The following is a 14,078-nucleotide window of genomic DNA, read 5'->3' as shown; positions in this document are numbered from 1 at the left end:
GAGGCTTCTCCGCGGAAACCCCTCTCTGTCCGATTCCGCTCTTTCTCTTGCGCTAATCGTTACGAGGCCGCCGGTTTCTTGACCTGACCAGGCCGCGATCCCCGGTCTGTAGTAAGCGCGGCTGAGTGGTGGGAAGCACCGTCCCCGGGGCGGGGGCCAGGAAAGTCCGAGGCGGAGTCAGAGAAGCGTCACTCGGCTAGGCCGCTGCGTAACGTGACACCAGGAGGCGGTGCCTGGAAGCCGGGGTCTGTCACACTTCAAAGCTTTCTTCTTGGCGCCGGAGCTCCGGTTACAGCCGCTGCCGGCGATATTTACACCGATAGACAAAAATAGTTAATAAACCCCATAAAAATATCATACAGAACCGCAGGTAACAGCCGCGCCTCACGTTGCCCACCTGTACACTTATAAAAAGAAATCGGCCCCGTCTAGTCGCCCGTTTCTCCTGCTGTAAAGATTCAAACCTTAATCAGTCGTTGGTCTCGTCTTAGATTCAGGAGCTGTATGTCTATCCCATGCATGTTTATTACCCTCTACCACTTCTGCTGGGAGGCTGATCCACTTATCTACCACCCTCTCCATAAAGCAGAACTTCCTTCCATTCCATCTGACCCTCTAGATTTAGGCCGATACACGGCCGCTTTGTCATGAGACTTTTACAGCATTTCAGCTTCTCCAGACATGTCTGATCCCGTGAATGTGTAAATAATCTGTAAGGTTCTTCTGCCTCTGGCATCGTGATCCATCCCGGGGGGGCAACTGGGGCTGCGTGGCTCCAGGGGGTCCGGGGCATCACAGAATAACCCCCATCTCCGCGGCAGGGCAGTGATGGAAGGACTTGCTGTGTGTGGCGGGACGTGTTGCTGTTACGATAGACTCTCCGTGTTACCCGGTTATTTCCGGGGGGTGACGCCTGAGACTACGTGAGCCCCCACGCCGTCCAGGACTTCAGTGGCCCTCTAATTTTGTCCACTAAAATAACATGAAATGGATCAGAAATCCAGCGCAGACGGGGTTAATGTTGTCAATGACTATTGTAGCTGGAAAAGGTTCCGATGGCCCTTTATCACTCCCATCACTCCTGTGTTCCAATGGCCCTTTATCACTCCCATCACTCCTGTGTTCCAATGTCGGGGTTGCGGGGTAATTGAAGAGTTACCTCTTTAGAACGTCCCCCTGACGCCGTTATTGGTCGTTAGGAGATGGATTGATCGTTGTATCTGTAATCTGAATATTGAAATGGTTTATAATGGGATCGTCCCAGTATTGTTATTATTTATGATTGTTTTATATGGCGCCGTCGTATTCCGTAGCGCTGCATGCTGATATTTTGTATCCACAGTAAAGTCATGTTGTGTTTTCTCTTTTTCTCTTGCATGCCTCTGCATCCGGATTACAATAGAGAAGAAGAGCAAGAGGTAAGCGGTTTATCGGTTCTCCCCGCTATCCCTACTGTCAGACTTGTCTAAAAGGACCTGGATGTTCCACCCCTGGCTGGGAGTTGTGGGGATTGTAGTCAGATGATAGGGACTATGGTTGCTATGGTAATTTGTGGTCCTGTACGCAGGACGTATCTATATAGGATTTACCAGCTTGCTTATAAGAGAGGCTTCGGTAGAGCAAGATTAATACATCTGGTTTATATTCCGGGGGCTATCAGCTGCCCTAATGCTGCAAACATGCAAACTAACATATTTACATGTACATGCTGACATACTAACATACTTACATGCACAGTAACATACTAACATAGTACAGACATGCTGACATAGTATGTAACTGCGCGTGTAAGTATGTTAGTATGTCAGCATGTCTGTACTATGTTAGTATGTTACTGCGCATGTAAGTATGTTATTAACATAGTACAGACACGCTGACATACTAACATACTTACACGCGCAGTAACATACTAACAGTACAGACATGCTGACATACTAACATACTTACACGCGCAGTAACATACTAACAGTACAGACACGCTGACATACTAACATACTTACACGCACAGTAACATACTAACATAGTACAGACACGCTGACATACTAACATACTTACACGCACAGTAACATGCTGACATAGTACAGACACGCTGACATACTAACATACTTACACGCACAGTAACATGCTGACATGCCCTCCCCGTTCCCCTCATTGACCCCTCCCCGTTCCCCTCATTGACCCCGCCCACCAGGAGATTGTTTCTATAAAGTCAGAGTGTAGAAACCTTCTAGTGATGATTACAGAAGGGATCCTATCTGCTTAGATGAAGGTCAGGGGCTGTGACAGGGCCAGGCTAGCTGGCTCATATGTCATATGAAGTTTAGCCGGGTCACGGAGCACTTTTGTGTCCGGTTCCGTATACCGTGACCCGGTAATATATTATATTGTGTTTATTGTGTAACCGGCCCAGAGACTGATGTGGATTCAGCCCCAGCCTTCAAAGAGACGATCCTATAATCTGGCTGGGGCTCTTAATCAGCCAGCACAGCCCTGTCTGCCCAGACGGCACCCGCACTACAGGGGGGATAACACAGGTGGGGGAACCCATTGTATTCTGTAATCCCCTCACCTGATACATCCCCTGTATACTGATGGGATTTGTGATGGGATGGGAGTGATGGGATTGGGTTCGGTACACATTGCATTGAGATTGTATAAAGTTCTGTGTGTTTGTAATAAAGAGAGTTCTTCTTGGTTTACTACGAATGGTGGTCTGGATGATCCGTGGATAGCTGAGTGCGATCCGTATGAGGGACTGACCGGTGATTCCTCAGCCCTCAAACAGGGGTACCCAGCCTTGGGTACGGTGACCCTGTAACAGGGGCCACGATCGGTGTTCTTACTGACTGAAGGTTTAAACATTTTTTTATAATTTTTTTCCCTTGATTGGTTGTTGAGGTTTAATAGACTGTTAGGGAAATGACAGATGAAGTAATCTGGTATTAATAGAATCTTCCTTGTTTCCTCCAGGCCAAGAATGAAAACTCCTCCAAGATAGGATTTGGTAAAACCTCTGCTTTTAAAGGAGTTTCCTCGAGCCGCTTTTTACCGAAAGGAACAAAAGCAAAGGTTAACCTCGAGGAACAAGGACGGCAGAAAGTCTCATTCAGCTTCAGCCTTACAAAGAAGACCTTTCAAAACCGATTACTGACTTCTCCGGTAAACGAGAAGCAGAATGAGGCTCCGAACCCCCCTCCCATGCTCAGCCCCGGCGAGCAGACATCAAAATTTAAGATGGACTTTCCAGACTCTGGCGGGTCGGCGGGAGAAAACTCTCCTCCAAAACCAAAAGTGGAACTGGGGAAAATTCATTTCAAGAAGCACCTTCTCAGTGTTACAAACAAGCAGCCGGCTCCCCCACCACCTCCTGCTTCGGCTTCGTTGCCTACGTTTACACCCGCTTTGACGCCAGCTCAACCGTCTCCGCTAGAACCCAGTGGCCCCAGTGATGGAGGCTTCCGTCACACCGCGCAATCTTCAGAAGCCAAGGAAGCGCCAACATCGCAGGCACCTGTTCATTCGACTTTAAGAGAGACGTCGCCTTCTATCATTGTACCTTCACAGACGCTTGTGACAAAAGACCCGCCGGCTCCGTGCCCTGGGACGAGGGATTCGGCTAGTCCAAAGCAAGCCAAGAGACCGGACAGTAAAGAGAAGTCTGTGTTTTCTGTTGTAGATAGCCCAAGTACTCAGACAATTTTGGCTCCTTCAAAAGAATATTCCCATATTGGGATTGAAGAAAAAAATTCCAGCAGTTTACAGAGCGTTAAATCGAGCTTCAGCCCGGAAAAAACTAGTTCTAAATCTAAGATGTCAAACTGTGATGCTTCGGCGGTTGGTCCTGAGTCGGACGGTGACTCGGTTCACACCTCTTCGAGCCACAGGTCGCACGAGTTAAAAAGTCCTCCCAGTAAGGAAAGAGACTCAAAAAGATCTTCGGGGTCTTTAAGAAGCGAGGACAGTGGTAAGCACTCTTCTTCCAGGTCAAGATCCACAAAGGAGGAGAGATATTCAAGTTACCCCAAGTCAGACAGAGACTCCAGATACTCCTATTCACATTCTAGGTCGGACCGTGAAAGGAGAACGAGTAGGTCCCGCTCCAGGTCACCTTCTAGGTCTAGATCTGATCGAGCTCCTAGGAGTGGTTCATCTTATTCTAGATCGGAACGCTCTCATTATTACGAATCAGACAGACGATACCACCGGAGTTCTCCCTACAGAACAAGATATTCTCGTTCTCGTGTTGATAGCCGTACAAGAGACAGCTCTGATTCAGAAGACGAGCATCGAAGGTCACATCACAGGTCAAGTGACTCCAAGCGTCCGTCAAACTCATCTTCCTCTTCCTATCGTGACTCCAGGACTTCATCACATTCTAAATATGACCGCGATTCTAAGGCAGATTTGTACGACTCGGATAGGAGAGGAAGGACCTCAAGTAGAACCGAAAGGGATTTGAAGAAGTCTTTTGAACCAGAAACATCCAGAAAAAGCTCTCCTCGCAAACCCCCCGAGAGTAAACCTCAAAAGGATAGTGACAGCAAAGGGCAGAACGATGTGGAAGGCAGGCTTCAGAGGGATTCAGACGGCAGGTCTGAAAAAGATTCTGATGGCAGATCTGAAAGAGACGCGGAAGGTAAATCTCAAAAACATTCTGACAGCAGATTTGAAAAAGACCCAGAAGGTCGTCATCAAAAAGACATCGACAGCCAAGTGCAAAAAGATGCAGAAGGTCAACCCCCGGAACATTTCGATGACAAAATGGAACTAGAAGCCGACGGTCAACCTCAAAACGAGGAGGAGGAGGAAGGCAGAGGGCAAAAAGATGCCGACAGTCGACATAGGAATGAGGCGGAGGATAGATTGCAAAAAGATGCCGAAAGTCAACATCAACAAGAGGTGGACGGCTTGTTGCAGAAAGATGAGGACGGGAAGCATCAGGAAGATGAAAGCAGACCTCAAAAAGATCTTGGGCTTGAAGATCCTGAAGACAAACCTCCAAAAGACGCCAATGCCGGGTCCCAGAAAGACACGGATGGCGGGCTGCAGAAAGATGCCGATGGTAAAATTTACCCTAAAGTTGAGAACCGTGTGGTCTTCAGTATAAAATCAAAATCTAAACTCATAGAGACTAAAAAATACCCTTTAATGACCAGATCCCGAAGTTCCAAATGGGATTTAGAAACAAAAGAGCTGCCCGGTGCTGTAATCAAAGAGCAGCGAAAAAGAGTGAAGGGGGGTGAGGTCGCCCATGAGAACGACCCTAAAAATATCAAAGCTTTTCATCACGACCCGACCGAACAGGCCAGCGATTATCCAAGTTTGCTGCTTTCCGAAAGCTACGGCAGGGAATCGAAGAGGAAGACACAGATTTCCATAGAAGCCAAGTATGATGATGTCGCAAGTCCCGACAAGGGGGATTTAAGTCTATCGCCGAGGGAAACGTGGAATTTTGTAACACTCAGTTCCACCGAAGACCCCGTGCTCGAAGAGCACAATTTCAACTCGTTTTCGGATCCTTCCGCTTCGGACGTTCCTCATACTCGGTCTGTCGATGAGTTACAAGTCAGAGCAACTAAAGAAGACCATGCGACAAGAGAGGCGCCGGGTGAAGCCCAACAATGTGAAGCTAGCGGAGATGACCATGAGGTTACCGTTCCTCCTCATCCAGTTGAAGTTGAGGGCTCTGCTGCTAGTAATTCAGAATTATTGTCTGAAATAAAATCCGATGACCAACATGTCATGTCTGACGGGACCAAATTAGAAAGCCCTGACCGTGCTTTAGAGAGAAGGGACGATTCTTCATTTAACCAAATCCCAACACCAGCAGATGAGACCCCGGACAACAGTCGGCCACCGGTTACAGACATTGAAACGGAGGCTACGGTCGATCCGTCGGTTCCAGAAGATGTAAAAGCATCGGAACTCGTGTGTACGGACATCGAAATGACTACTGAAATTACGTACGACTTAAATGAAGCATCCGACGCTTCTGAGCAGAGCCAACCTTGGGACTTCCCGACGGAAGAGATCTCTAAAGTAGGAGAATCTGAAGGAGCCTTTGCTACGCAAGTTGCGGAAGAGACCGTTATTTGTAGCGAAATCATTAATGACGGTCCGGTAGAAAACGAAATCCAACCTGCGCCTACCGTCTTGGTCAGCAAACAAGCTGATTTGGTGGAAGATCCCTCACCGAAGGAGCAAAACGCAGAGAACGGGGATATTTTTGAAGCTGCCAATCCATCTAATGCTTCAACACCGCAGCCGGAAGCTCCTGCAACAAACTCAAACAATGTGTCTGAGGAGGAGAAGATGGAATTATCCGAGACACCTTCTGTCGGACTGGACTCAGGTGACCTTCCAGAAGCAACAGAGAGCGGTAGAGAAGCCAGCGGTGTCGGTGTTCAGGCTGTGGCGGATTATTATTCGGACACAGAGGAAAGCGGGAGCGAGGAGAGCGACACGGAAGACACCGATTCAGATGACAGCAGTATGCCCAGGAAACGCTTGCAGTCTGTGGTCATCGTTCCTAAGAATTCCACCATCGCCATGGAAGATGTTGGTTCTCCTCCCCGGCTTAACAATAAAAGTGAGTTCTTCTTTCATAAAGAAGAAGCTGTAAAGCAGGAGGATAAACCGCCTCCGCGTCCAGTTAAATCTCCGCACGCGGGGACGGAATCGAAAGGATCCATTCCTCCGCAGAACGCACCAGAAGAAAGGGTAGAACCTGCCGCTCCGCCGACCAGTCAGACCAAAAGGCAAGAACTTTCTTCCGGTGTTCAACCTCCTCATAGCGATGGTGTTGTGAGCACCAGCCAGCCCGAGGTCTCCGAACGTGCAAGCAGCGGGGGGCAGACACGTGAGGTTCATGTAGCAGAAGAGCCCGTGAATTCCGGTCCACCAAGTAGCCGAAACAAAGAAGACCACTTGGCGATGCTGTCTCTGGTGTGTAACCAAAACAAGTCTCATCAACCGGTCCCAAGTTCTGCCGAGAAGCCCGACAGTAGACAGGGAGGATCATCGGGCTTTGATCAAGTACAAGGGTCCCGGGATTTTTCAAGGGTCGTTGGTTTTCAAGCAGCAGAGGATCTTTCTTGCCTCGGTTGGGACTTTACCCAGCCAGAGAAACCGAGTAGCACTTACCAGCAGCCAGACAGCAGTTATGGCTACTTTGGTTACAATTACCAGCCGGCTTGTGGAGTTTACGACGTCTCACAGAGTTACGGCAGAGACAACGGTTATTGGGATCCTAGATTGCATAGGAAGACCCATGAACTGTCGTACAACAAACCTTCCGTCACGGTCCCCGACTCTGCCACGCGCTGCTACGACGAAGACGACGAAGACTTTAACTGGGAAACGGGACACGGCCAGAGCCTGACGCTGCAGTCCCACGGCGAAAAGCCCAGAGAAACCGGCTCGGTGCAAGCGCACGAGATCAGCAGCAATTCCACAAAGGATAACGTAGCCATGGCGGAGAGGAGGGAGCCGTCGGCGAAGACCTCGGACAGGACGGACCTCAAAGAGCGAGGACCTTTTAAGAAGAGGAGGCAAGAGTTGGAGGCCGACTCCGAAGGCGATGGGGAAGCTCTGGAAAAGAAGAAGCTGAAGGCAGACCTGGGCATCCCCGCGAGCCCAAAACCAGGCGGCGAGAGCATTTTGTGCAATATGGACAAGTTTCGAGACGCTCAGTACTGGAAGGATCACTCTCGGCAAGGAGATATGCCTCCCTACTTTGACCTTATCGAGGAGAACATGTACTTAACGGAAAGGTATGACTTCCCGTGACTGGGGTTTACTCTGCGATACTTCGTAACATACATGTATTGAGTGACGCGGGTACAGTCGTTCGCAGTGTAGGAAAAGCATTAAGCAGAATAATCTCTGCACCCGTGCTGCCTGAGCCTTATGAGAGTGGGAGTCCAACAACATTCGAAGTACGATAGATCGCTGTCCTGGTCGGACGTCAAGCCCCTTTCTAGGGCTAGAAACCCCTGGGAGCAGCCGCCTTAACACCCTGTTCTCGGCATCTGCATGATTATTCCTCCCCGTTATGTTATCTCCCACCTTTAGTTGCTGATTCAGGCAGCTTTTGTAAGGGTTGTGGGAGCACAAGGTTCAGAATATTGACCAGATGATGCTGGCTCTGCCACCAGTCCCAAATTATTATTATTTATTTTTTTTTAAATTAAATGCCCCCAAACGGTAGCACTCATTGCCAAAGCTATAGATGGTGTCAATAAATGGCAGGAACAGTTTTTTGGGGTTTTTTTGTTTATGGCCGTTTCCATGAAGAGGCCGTCATGTTCAGAATGCTGTTTTATGATTTATGATACCCAGATGATGCGAAGAGAATTAGAGGTGTTTTTTTTACCTGTAAAAGCGGTTTCTTACCTGTATAATCGGAGTGTCTGTAACCGTCCGCAGGAAGAAGAACAAAAGCCACAGAGACATCAAGAGAATGCAGTGCGAATGCCCCCTCCTGTCCAAGGAAGAGCGGTCCCAGGGCGAGGTGGCGTGCGGGGAAGATTGTCTGAATCGCCTCCTCATGATAGAATGGTAAATCGCTTTACGGGGCGCGTCTCACAAAGACTAGTATTCCGTGATAAACGTAACTAAGGAAATTATCCAATTCCGTCTATCCTGCCTTAAAAGTGAAATAAATAAAAGCGGGTCTGTTAACTCTTCCTGTTTTCATGTTCAGTAGGACACAGAGTATTGTGTTTGGAGTCTAGAGACACTTCATAGCTCTAACCTTCACAGCAGAGGGGTATCTGCCGCTTTTGGGGGCTGCTCCGAAAGATGCAGGATGCCGCAGAGGCTCGGTGCTTCCCGGCTCTCTCGTTTGGGTGCTTCGAGGAGTCGCGTTCCCGGCAGATACAATCTCTTCCTTCCGTCTTAAATTCTCTTTGGCTGCAGCTTGGCGGCACTTGGCCTCCTCGAAGCGCGTGGCTGATGACCACCATGATAATATCTACTCTTTCTCCCGCCTGCCAGCTCTTCCAGATGCCCCAACGGAGAGTACTGTTCCAACCGGCGGTTCCAAAGGAAGCAGCACGCGGACGTTGAAGTCATCTTAACGGAAAAAAAGGGCTGGGGTCTGCGAGCTGCCAAAGATCTCAAACCGTTAAGTCCATTTTTTAAATTTATTTTTAGCCCCGAAGGTGTTTTGGGTTTTCTTTGCAAAGACTTTAGACGGTTTCTCGATTTAATATACCGAGCCGGTGTTGTCCCTCTTGGAGATGCCAAACGTGTGGCCCCCTATAGCCGGTGGACATCCATAGTCCTGTGGTGTTTTTTCTAGCTGTGGAAACTATCCATAGAATGGTCGGGGGAAGCATTTTAGTGACGAACATTTATTGTAACTATTTTGGTTTAAGCTAGAGGGGGGTGGAGCTATAAGAAAAAAATCCATATTATTGGTTAGGAATAAGCTGTATTCCTTGGTAATCGAGAGATGAGTGAAATAACGCTGCGTCTCCGTGTCCCGCGCCAGGAACGCTTTTGTTTTGGAGTACTGCGGCGAGGTCCTCGATCACAAGGAGTTTAAAGCCCGCGTGAAGGAGTACGCCCGCAACAAAAACATCCACTACTATTTCATGGCTCTGAAGAACGATGAGGTGGGTTAAACGCGGGCAATTAAGTAGATTAATACCGAGCTATGAATTAGTCGGGGCTCCTCCGGAGATTTGCGAAGCGTTTTAGATTTACGCTGAACCTGTGGCCGAAAGAAGCCACGGTGCGGCCGCTGCGCACGCGCCACGACTCTTGCAGAAGGGTCGTATCCCAAACGATTTCATGGGATGGCGCCCACCTTTGACAAGATCATCCACAACGCGCTTTCCTTGGTCTTGGTCATGAACATCGGGGTACTTCCCACGGGTCTAACTGCCAGGGGTTAGCTAGGCGTCCCGCGGCTCGAAGGGCGACATCTCTGCCCAGACTTACAGCGCGTGCCCTCGGCAAACTCTATATATATAATTATCCTTTCCCGGTCACACTTAGGAGAGCCCTACGCTTCTAGTCCTGTCGCTCTCTTCGGGATGGGATGTCGGTTACGTTGTATCTCGCGGTGTATCTCGCGGTGTATCCTTAATGAGGGAAGGCGCACGCGTTCACTTATCTGCCCAGGCGTTATCTCCCGAGTAAACCCTTCCATGCCCCAGGGGATGAGCTGATCGATGCTGTGCTCTCCTGTACCCGCTGGCCTTCTGGCGCCACGTGCTGATCTAACACACAAACATAAAAGGCAAAGCGCTAATAAATACAAAAAACAAAGGACTTCAATAAGGGGAGTAACGCGTTCGCGTGTGCATTTATTATTATTATTATTTGTTTTATATAGCGCCATCAAATTCCGTAGCGCTGTACAATGGGTTATTACGTATAACGGGATTCATGGATTCCTATTGGACCACTTTTCTAATTGTTGGCTTTCCAGAAGGACTCCTCTGCATGATTAAAACATGCCCCCCCCCCATGTTTCACTCCTGTATAATGTACATGTGTGTGTATATAGATTATAGATATAGATTATATATATATATATATATATATATATATATATATATATATATATATATAATCTAATACATACATACATATATGTAGTTCTGGGGTCTATTCACTAACCCTTAGGTGTCAGTTTATCCAGAATGTCTTCTGCGCGTTACCGACAGGGAAACGTTAGGAATCTCTTCGATTGACTTTTTTATTTTCAAACATTTCTAGATTATTGACGCCACTCAGAAGGGGAACTGCTCCCGATTCATGAACCACAGCTGTGACCCAAACTGTGAAACACAAAAGGTGAGGTTTTACGCCTGGCGAATGAAATAAGCATTTTATTCCGGAATCCATTAGGGGTTATGATTGTCCCCGCACCGCGTGTTGATGGCGTGTTTTTTTCCCCGTTGGTTTGTAGTGGACGGTGAACGGGCAGCTGAGAGTTGGCTTTTTCACCACTCGCGTGGTTCCCGTCGGCTCCGAGCTGACATTCGACTACCAGTTTCAGAGATACGGGTGAGAAAAGTTGTGATTTCATGCGCTGACCGCAGGCTGGGAGCGGGATACGTGTTCCACGCGTGTGCGCAGAGGAAGTTCCGACAAAGTACCGATGACCCGTTTGGCCAGTCGGGGTTCTCTCTGGGATCGTTATTAGAAGACTTTCTCCATGTTATACGCGAGCTCTGCACAGATGTAATTAAACACCTCGCAGAAGCTGAGGGGTTAATGATATCTGCATGGGCCCTGGGGCATTTTCTTAACAAGTTGGCCCAATTTCCAAGCCGGCTCATCCTACAGTGAATAGACCCGCCGATGGTCTGTGTTGGATCAAAGCCGCGTTGGTTCACTTGGAAGCCAAAGATTGTACCAGCTCAGCCCTTCAGCTTTTTCTGGAGCTGCTAAGCCTCTCGTGTATTCGTCTCTGGATGTTTGGGGTTTTTATTCATGGTTCTGGATTTTCCGGTGGGTTCCTGGATCTCCGCTCTCTCACTCGGCATCGTTGCTTTCATTTCGTTCGCAGGAAGGAAGCCCAGAAATGCTTCTGCGGTTCCGCCAACTGCCGGGGATACCTCGGAGGCGAAAACCGGGTCAGCATTCGAGCAGCCGGTGGGAAGATGAAGAAGGAGCGCTCTCGCAAGAAGGACTCGGTGAGTGTCTTCCTTGGATGTTCCCGCGCTGCAGCGTTTTCCATTCCTCCCGGAGTTTTTGTTAAAGGTAAAGCCGCCGGTAGATAATGAAGAACTCACGGGAAGCCTTTCTGTCCTGTCTGGATTAGGTGGATGGGGAGCTGGAGGCCTTGCTGGAGAACGGGGAAGGCCTTTCCGACAAAAACCAGGTCCTGAGTTTATCCCGACTGATGGTCAGAATCGAGACCTTGGACCAGAAACTCACCTGCCTCAAGCTAATTCGGGTAAGACCCCCAAGACCCCCCAATGGCCTTCCGCGTGAACGTGCCCGGCGTTGCGTCTGTCGCCTTGTGGCATGGGGTGACCCCGGGGAAGCTGCTGAGCGAGGCAAACTCTCCCGAGTAAAGCTCATGCCTGTTATCCATAAATCTAATAACGCTACAGAGTATGGGCACTTTCTGTTAAAGCAGCCGTTCCACCTTTTACTTCCCTCCGCGCAGAACACGCAGTCGCAGTCCTGCCTGAAGTCGTTCCTGGAGTGCCACGGCTTGTCCCTGCTTTGGATCTGGATGGCGGAGCTCGGCGACAGCCGAGGGAACACCAGCAACAACATCAAACTCCAACTCGAGGTCAGTCCGTCGTCTCAGGCCCGGCGCTGTCTGTCCGTCCAGACTGACGTTTTCTCGGCTGGCCTGTCTCCTGACGGCTCCGCACCGCATCAAATACAGAAAATACCCATTTCTTTGGCATAAGAGTTTTTGTCCCCCTTTTGGTGCAAATTGGGTGTTTTTAAGTTTTTGGAGTTTTTTTGTGTTTGTTTATCAAAGAAATGCTATTTTGGTTTTGATTAAGTTATCTAAATATTCTTTTCAGAAACCTTTCGGCGCAGTGGATTCATTTTAAATAGGAGTAAGAAGTATTTGCACTTTCTTTAATTCTTATTTCTGCTCAGACTGCCCAGAGGAAATTGGTAAAATGATGATGATTTGACGGTGAAAGTAATGTTTTTTTATATTTCTTGTGTTTTGGGGCAGATCATTAGGACGTTGGCGCTCCTCCCTATCCCCAACAAAAATATGTTGGAAGAAAGCAAGATTTTGCCGATCGTTCAACGTTGGGCTCAGACAAAGATGGCCGTCCCTCTGCTGAGCGAGGGAGACGGATACTCGAGCGAGAACACTTCCCGAGCCCATACGCCGCTTAATACCCCAGACCCTGCCGCCAAGGTCAGCCTGGAGCCCGAGGGCGAAACTCCCAAAAAACTGGTGTTCAAGCGACTAAAAGTCATCAGCGAGAACAGCATGGACAGCGCCGCGTCCGACGCCGCCAGCGAAGTCGAGGTCAAGGAGGCACCGGAGAAGTCGGAAGCCCAAGTCCCAGACGAGTGTAAGGAGGCTCCGTTACCCAAGGAACCCGTCGCCAAAAGCGAAGGCAGAGACGATGATGCCAAACCGGCGACCGCGGAGGAGCCCAAGACGGAACCGGCCGACGCGGCCAAAGCCCAGACGCCTGGACCCGAGGCTCCCGAGGCCGAAGTCAAGGAGAACACGAAAGAAGAGGCGTCCGCGGTGGAAACGCCGTCCCAAGACGAGGAGGAAGGAGTGTCTGACGTGGAGAGCGAGAGAAGCCAGGAGCCGGCTGATAAGATGCTGGATATGAGCGATTTGGCCACCAAGCTCCTCGAGGGCTGGAAGTATCTGAAGGTAAGGATCGTCTCCGTGCTGATCTCTATGTAAAAGCTCCGCCGGGGGACCCCCAAACCTCTCGGGGGGGGCCACGTACCGTCTCTGCGTAACTTTCCAAACCTTCATCCATCTCACGAACGCGTATCTTCCTATTCTGCATCTTTCACCGCGCGGCGGCTCTGTCAGTCTGCGTTACCGTTATGTAAAAAAACATGGAGGTTTCAGGTCCTCTCTTTATAAAGTTTGGCCTAAAGCCGCTAAATTCTCAAACTGCGGTGTTTATTGCGGTGGGGCGGCCATCCGTAACCTGCGAGTCTGCAGGAGATCCGAACTCCGTTCATTTCTCTGTTATTACTCTGTTAGTAACGGGAGGTGGTAGGAATATTCTGGCTGGGTTCTGATCCGTTACCGTGCAGAAGATGTGTATAAAATGTAAATTTATGTGCTTTTTAGGGGGCGCGCCCCTTTTTTCTGTGTAAGATGCGTTCTTGGTGGGTTTGTGACAATGGGTGAGTGTTGGGGGTCTGGCTGCACGGATTCCCGCCTGTCTGTATGAAGCTGTCCGGTCCGGTCACGGAGATCGGTCGCCATGTTGGTCCCAAAGAATCTTGCGGTTTGTTTCAGTGGCCAGCGTTAAAGACGCGGCGAGCGCTCCAGACCTCCGGATGAGGGGTCTTTGCGATTCTCCGTCTTGGTGGTGAAGAAGCCGCGTCTCCGGGTCGGACGCCTCCCGGTTGGGGTTTCTGGGTTGTAGGATAAG

General features: G+C 49.4%; 1 protein-coding gene across 1 annotated transcript in view; it reads left to right on the top strand.

The window, feature by feature from the left end:
- Nucleotides 1–14,078, top strand: part of LOC149272882 (histone-lysine N-methyltransferase SETD2-like) — a 28,905-nt gene that overhangs the window by 3,450 nt on the left and 11,377 nt on the right. Inside the window, exons 2-12 of the mRNA XM_089506642.1 lie at nucleotides 1,403–1,418; nucleotides 2,971–7,772; nucleotides 8,428–8,559; nucleotides 8,998–9,126; nucleotides 9,497–9,620; nucleotides 10,732–10,809; nucleotides 10,925–11,022; nucleotides 11,528–11,654; nucleotides 11,783–11,917; nucleotides 12,134–12,262; nucleotides 12,668–13,336. Of these exons, the coding sequence (XP_089362768.1) occupies nucleotides 1,403–1,418; nucleotides 2,971–7,772; nucleotides 8,428–8,559; nucleotides 8,998–9,126; nucleotides 9,497–9,620; nucleotides 10,732–10,809; nucleotides 10,925–11,022; nucleotides 11,528–11,654; nucleotides 11,783–11,917; nucleotides 12,134–12,262; nucleotides 12,668–13,336 (6,439 nt within the window). The remainder of the gene's footprint in view (nucleotides 1–1,402; nucleotides 1,419–2,970; nucleotides 7,773–8,427; nucleotides 8,560–8,997; nucleotides 9,127–9,496; nucleotides 9,621–10,731; nucleotides 10,810–10,924; nucleotides 11,023–11,527; nucleotides 11,655–11,782; nucleotides 11,918–12,133; nucleotides 12,263–12,667; nucleotides 13,337–14,078) is intronic.

This window comes from Sceloporus occidentalis, unplaced genomic scaffold (assembly GCF_023333645.1).
Source record: "Sceloporus occidentalis isolate IW3139 unplaced genomic scaffold, rSceOcc1.0.p SCAF_404, whole genome shotgun sequence".
Classification (NCBI taxonomy): domain Eukaryota; kingdom Metazoa; phylum Chordata; class Lepidosauria; order Squamata; family Phrynosomatidae; genus Sceloporus; species Sceloporus occidentalis.
This window is presented reverse-complemented; position numbering and strand designations above follow the sequence as displayed.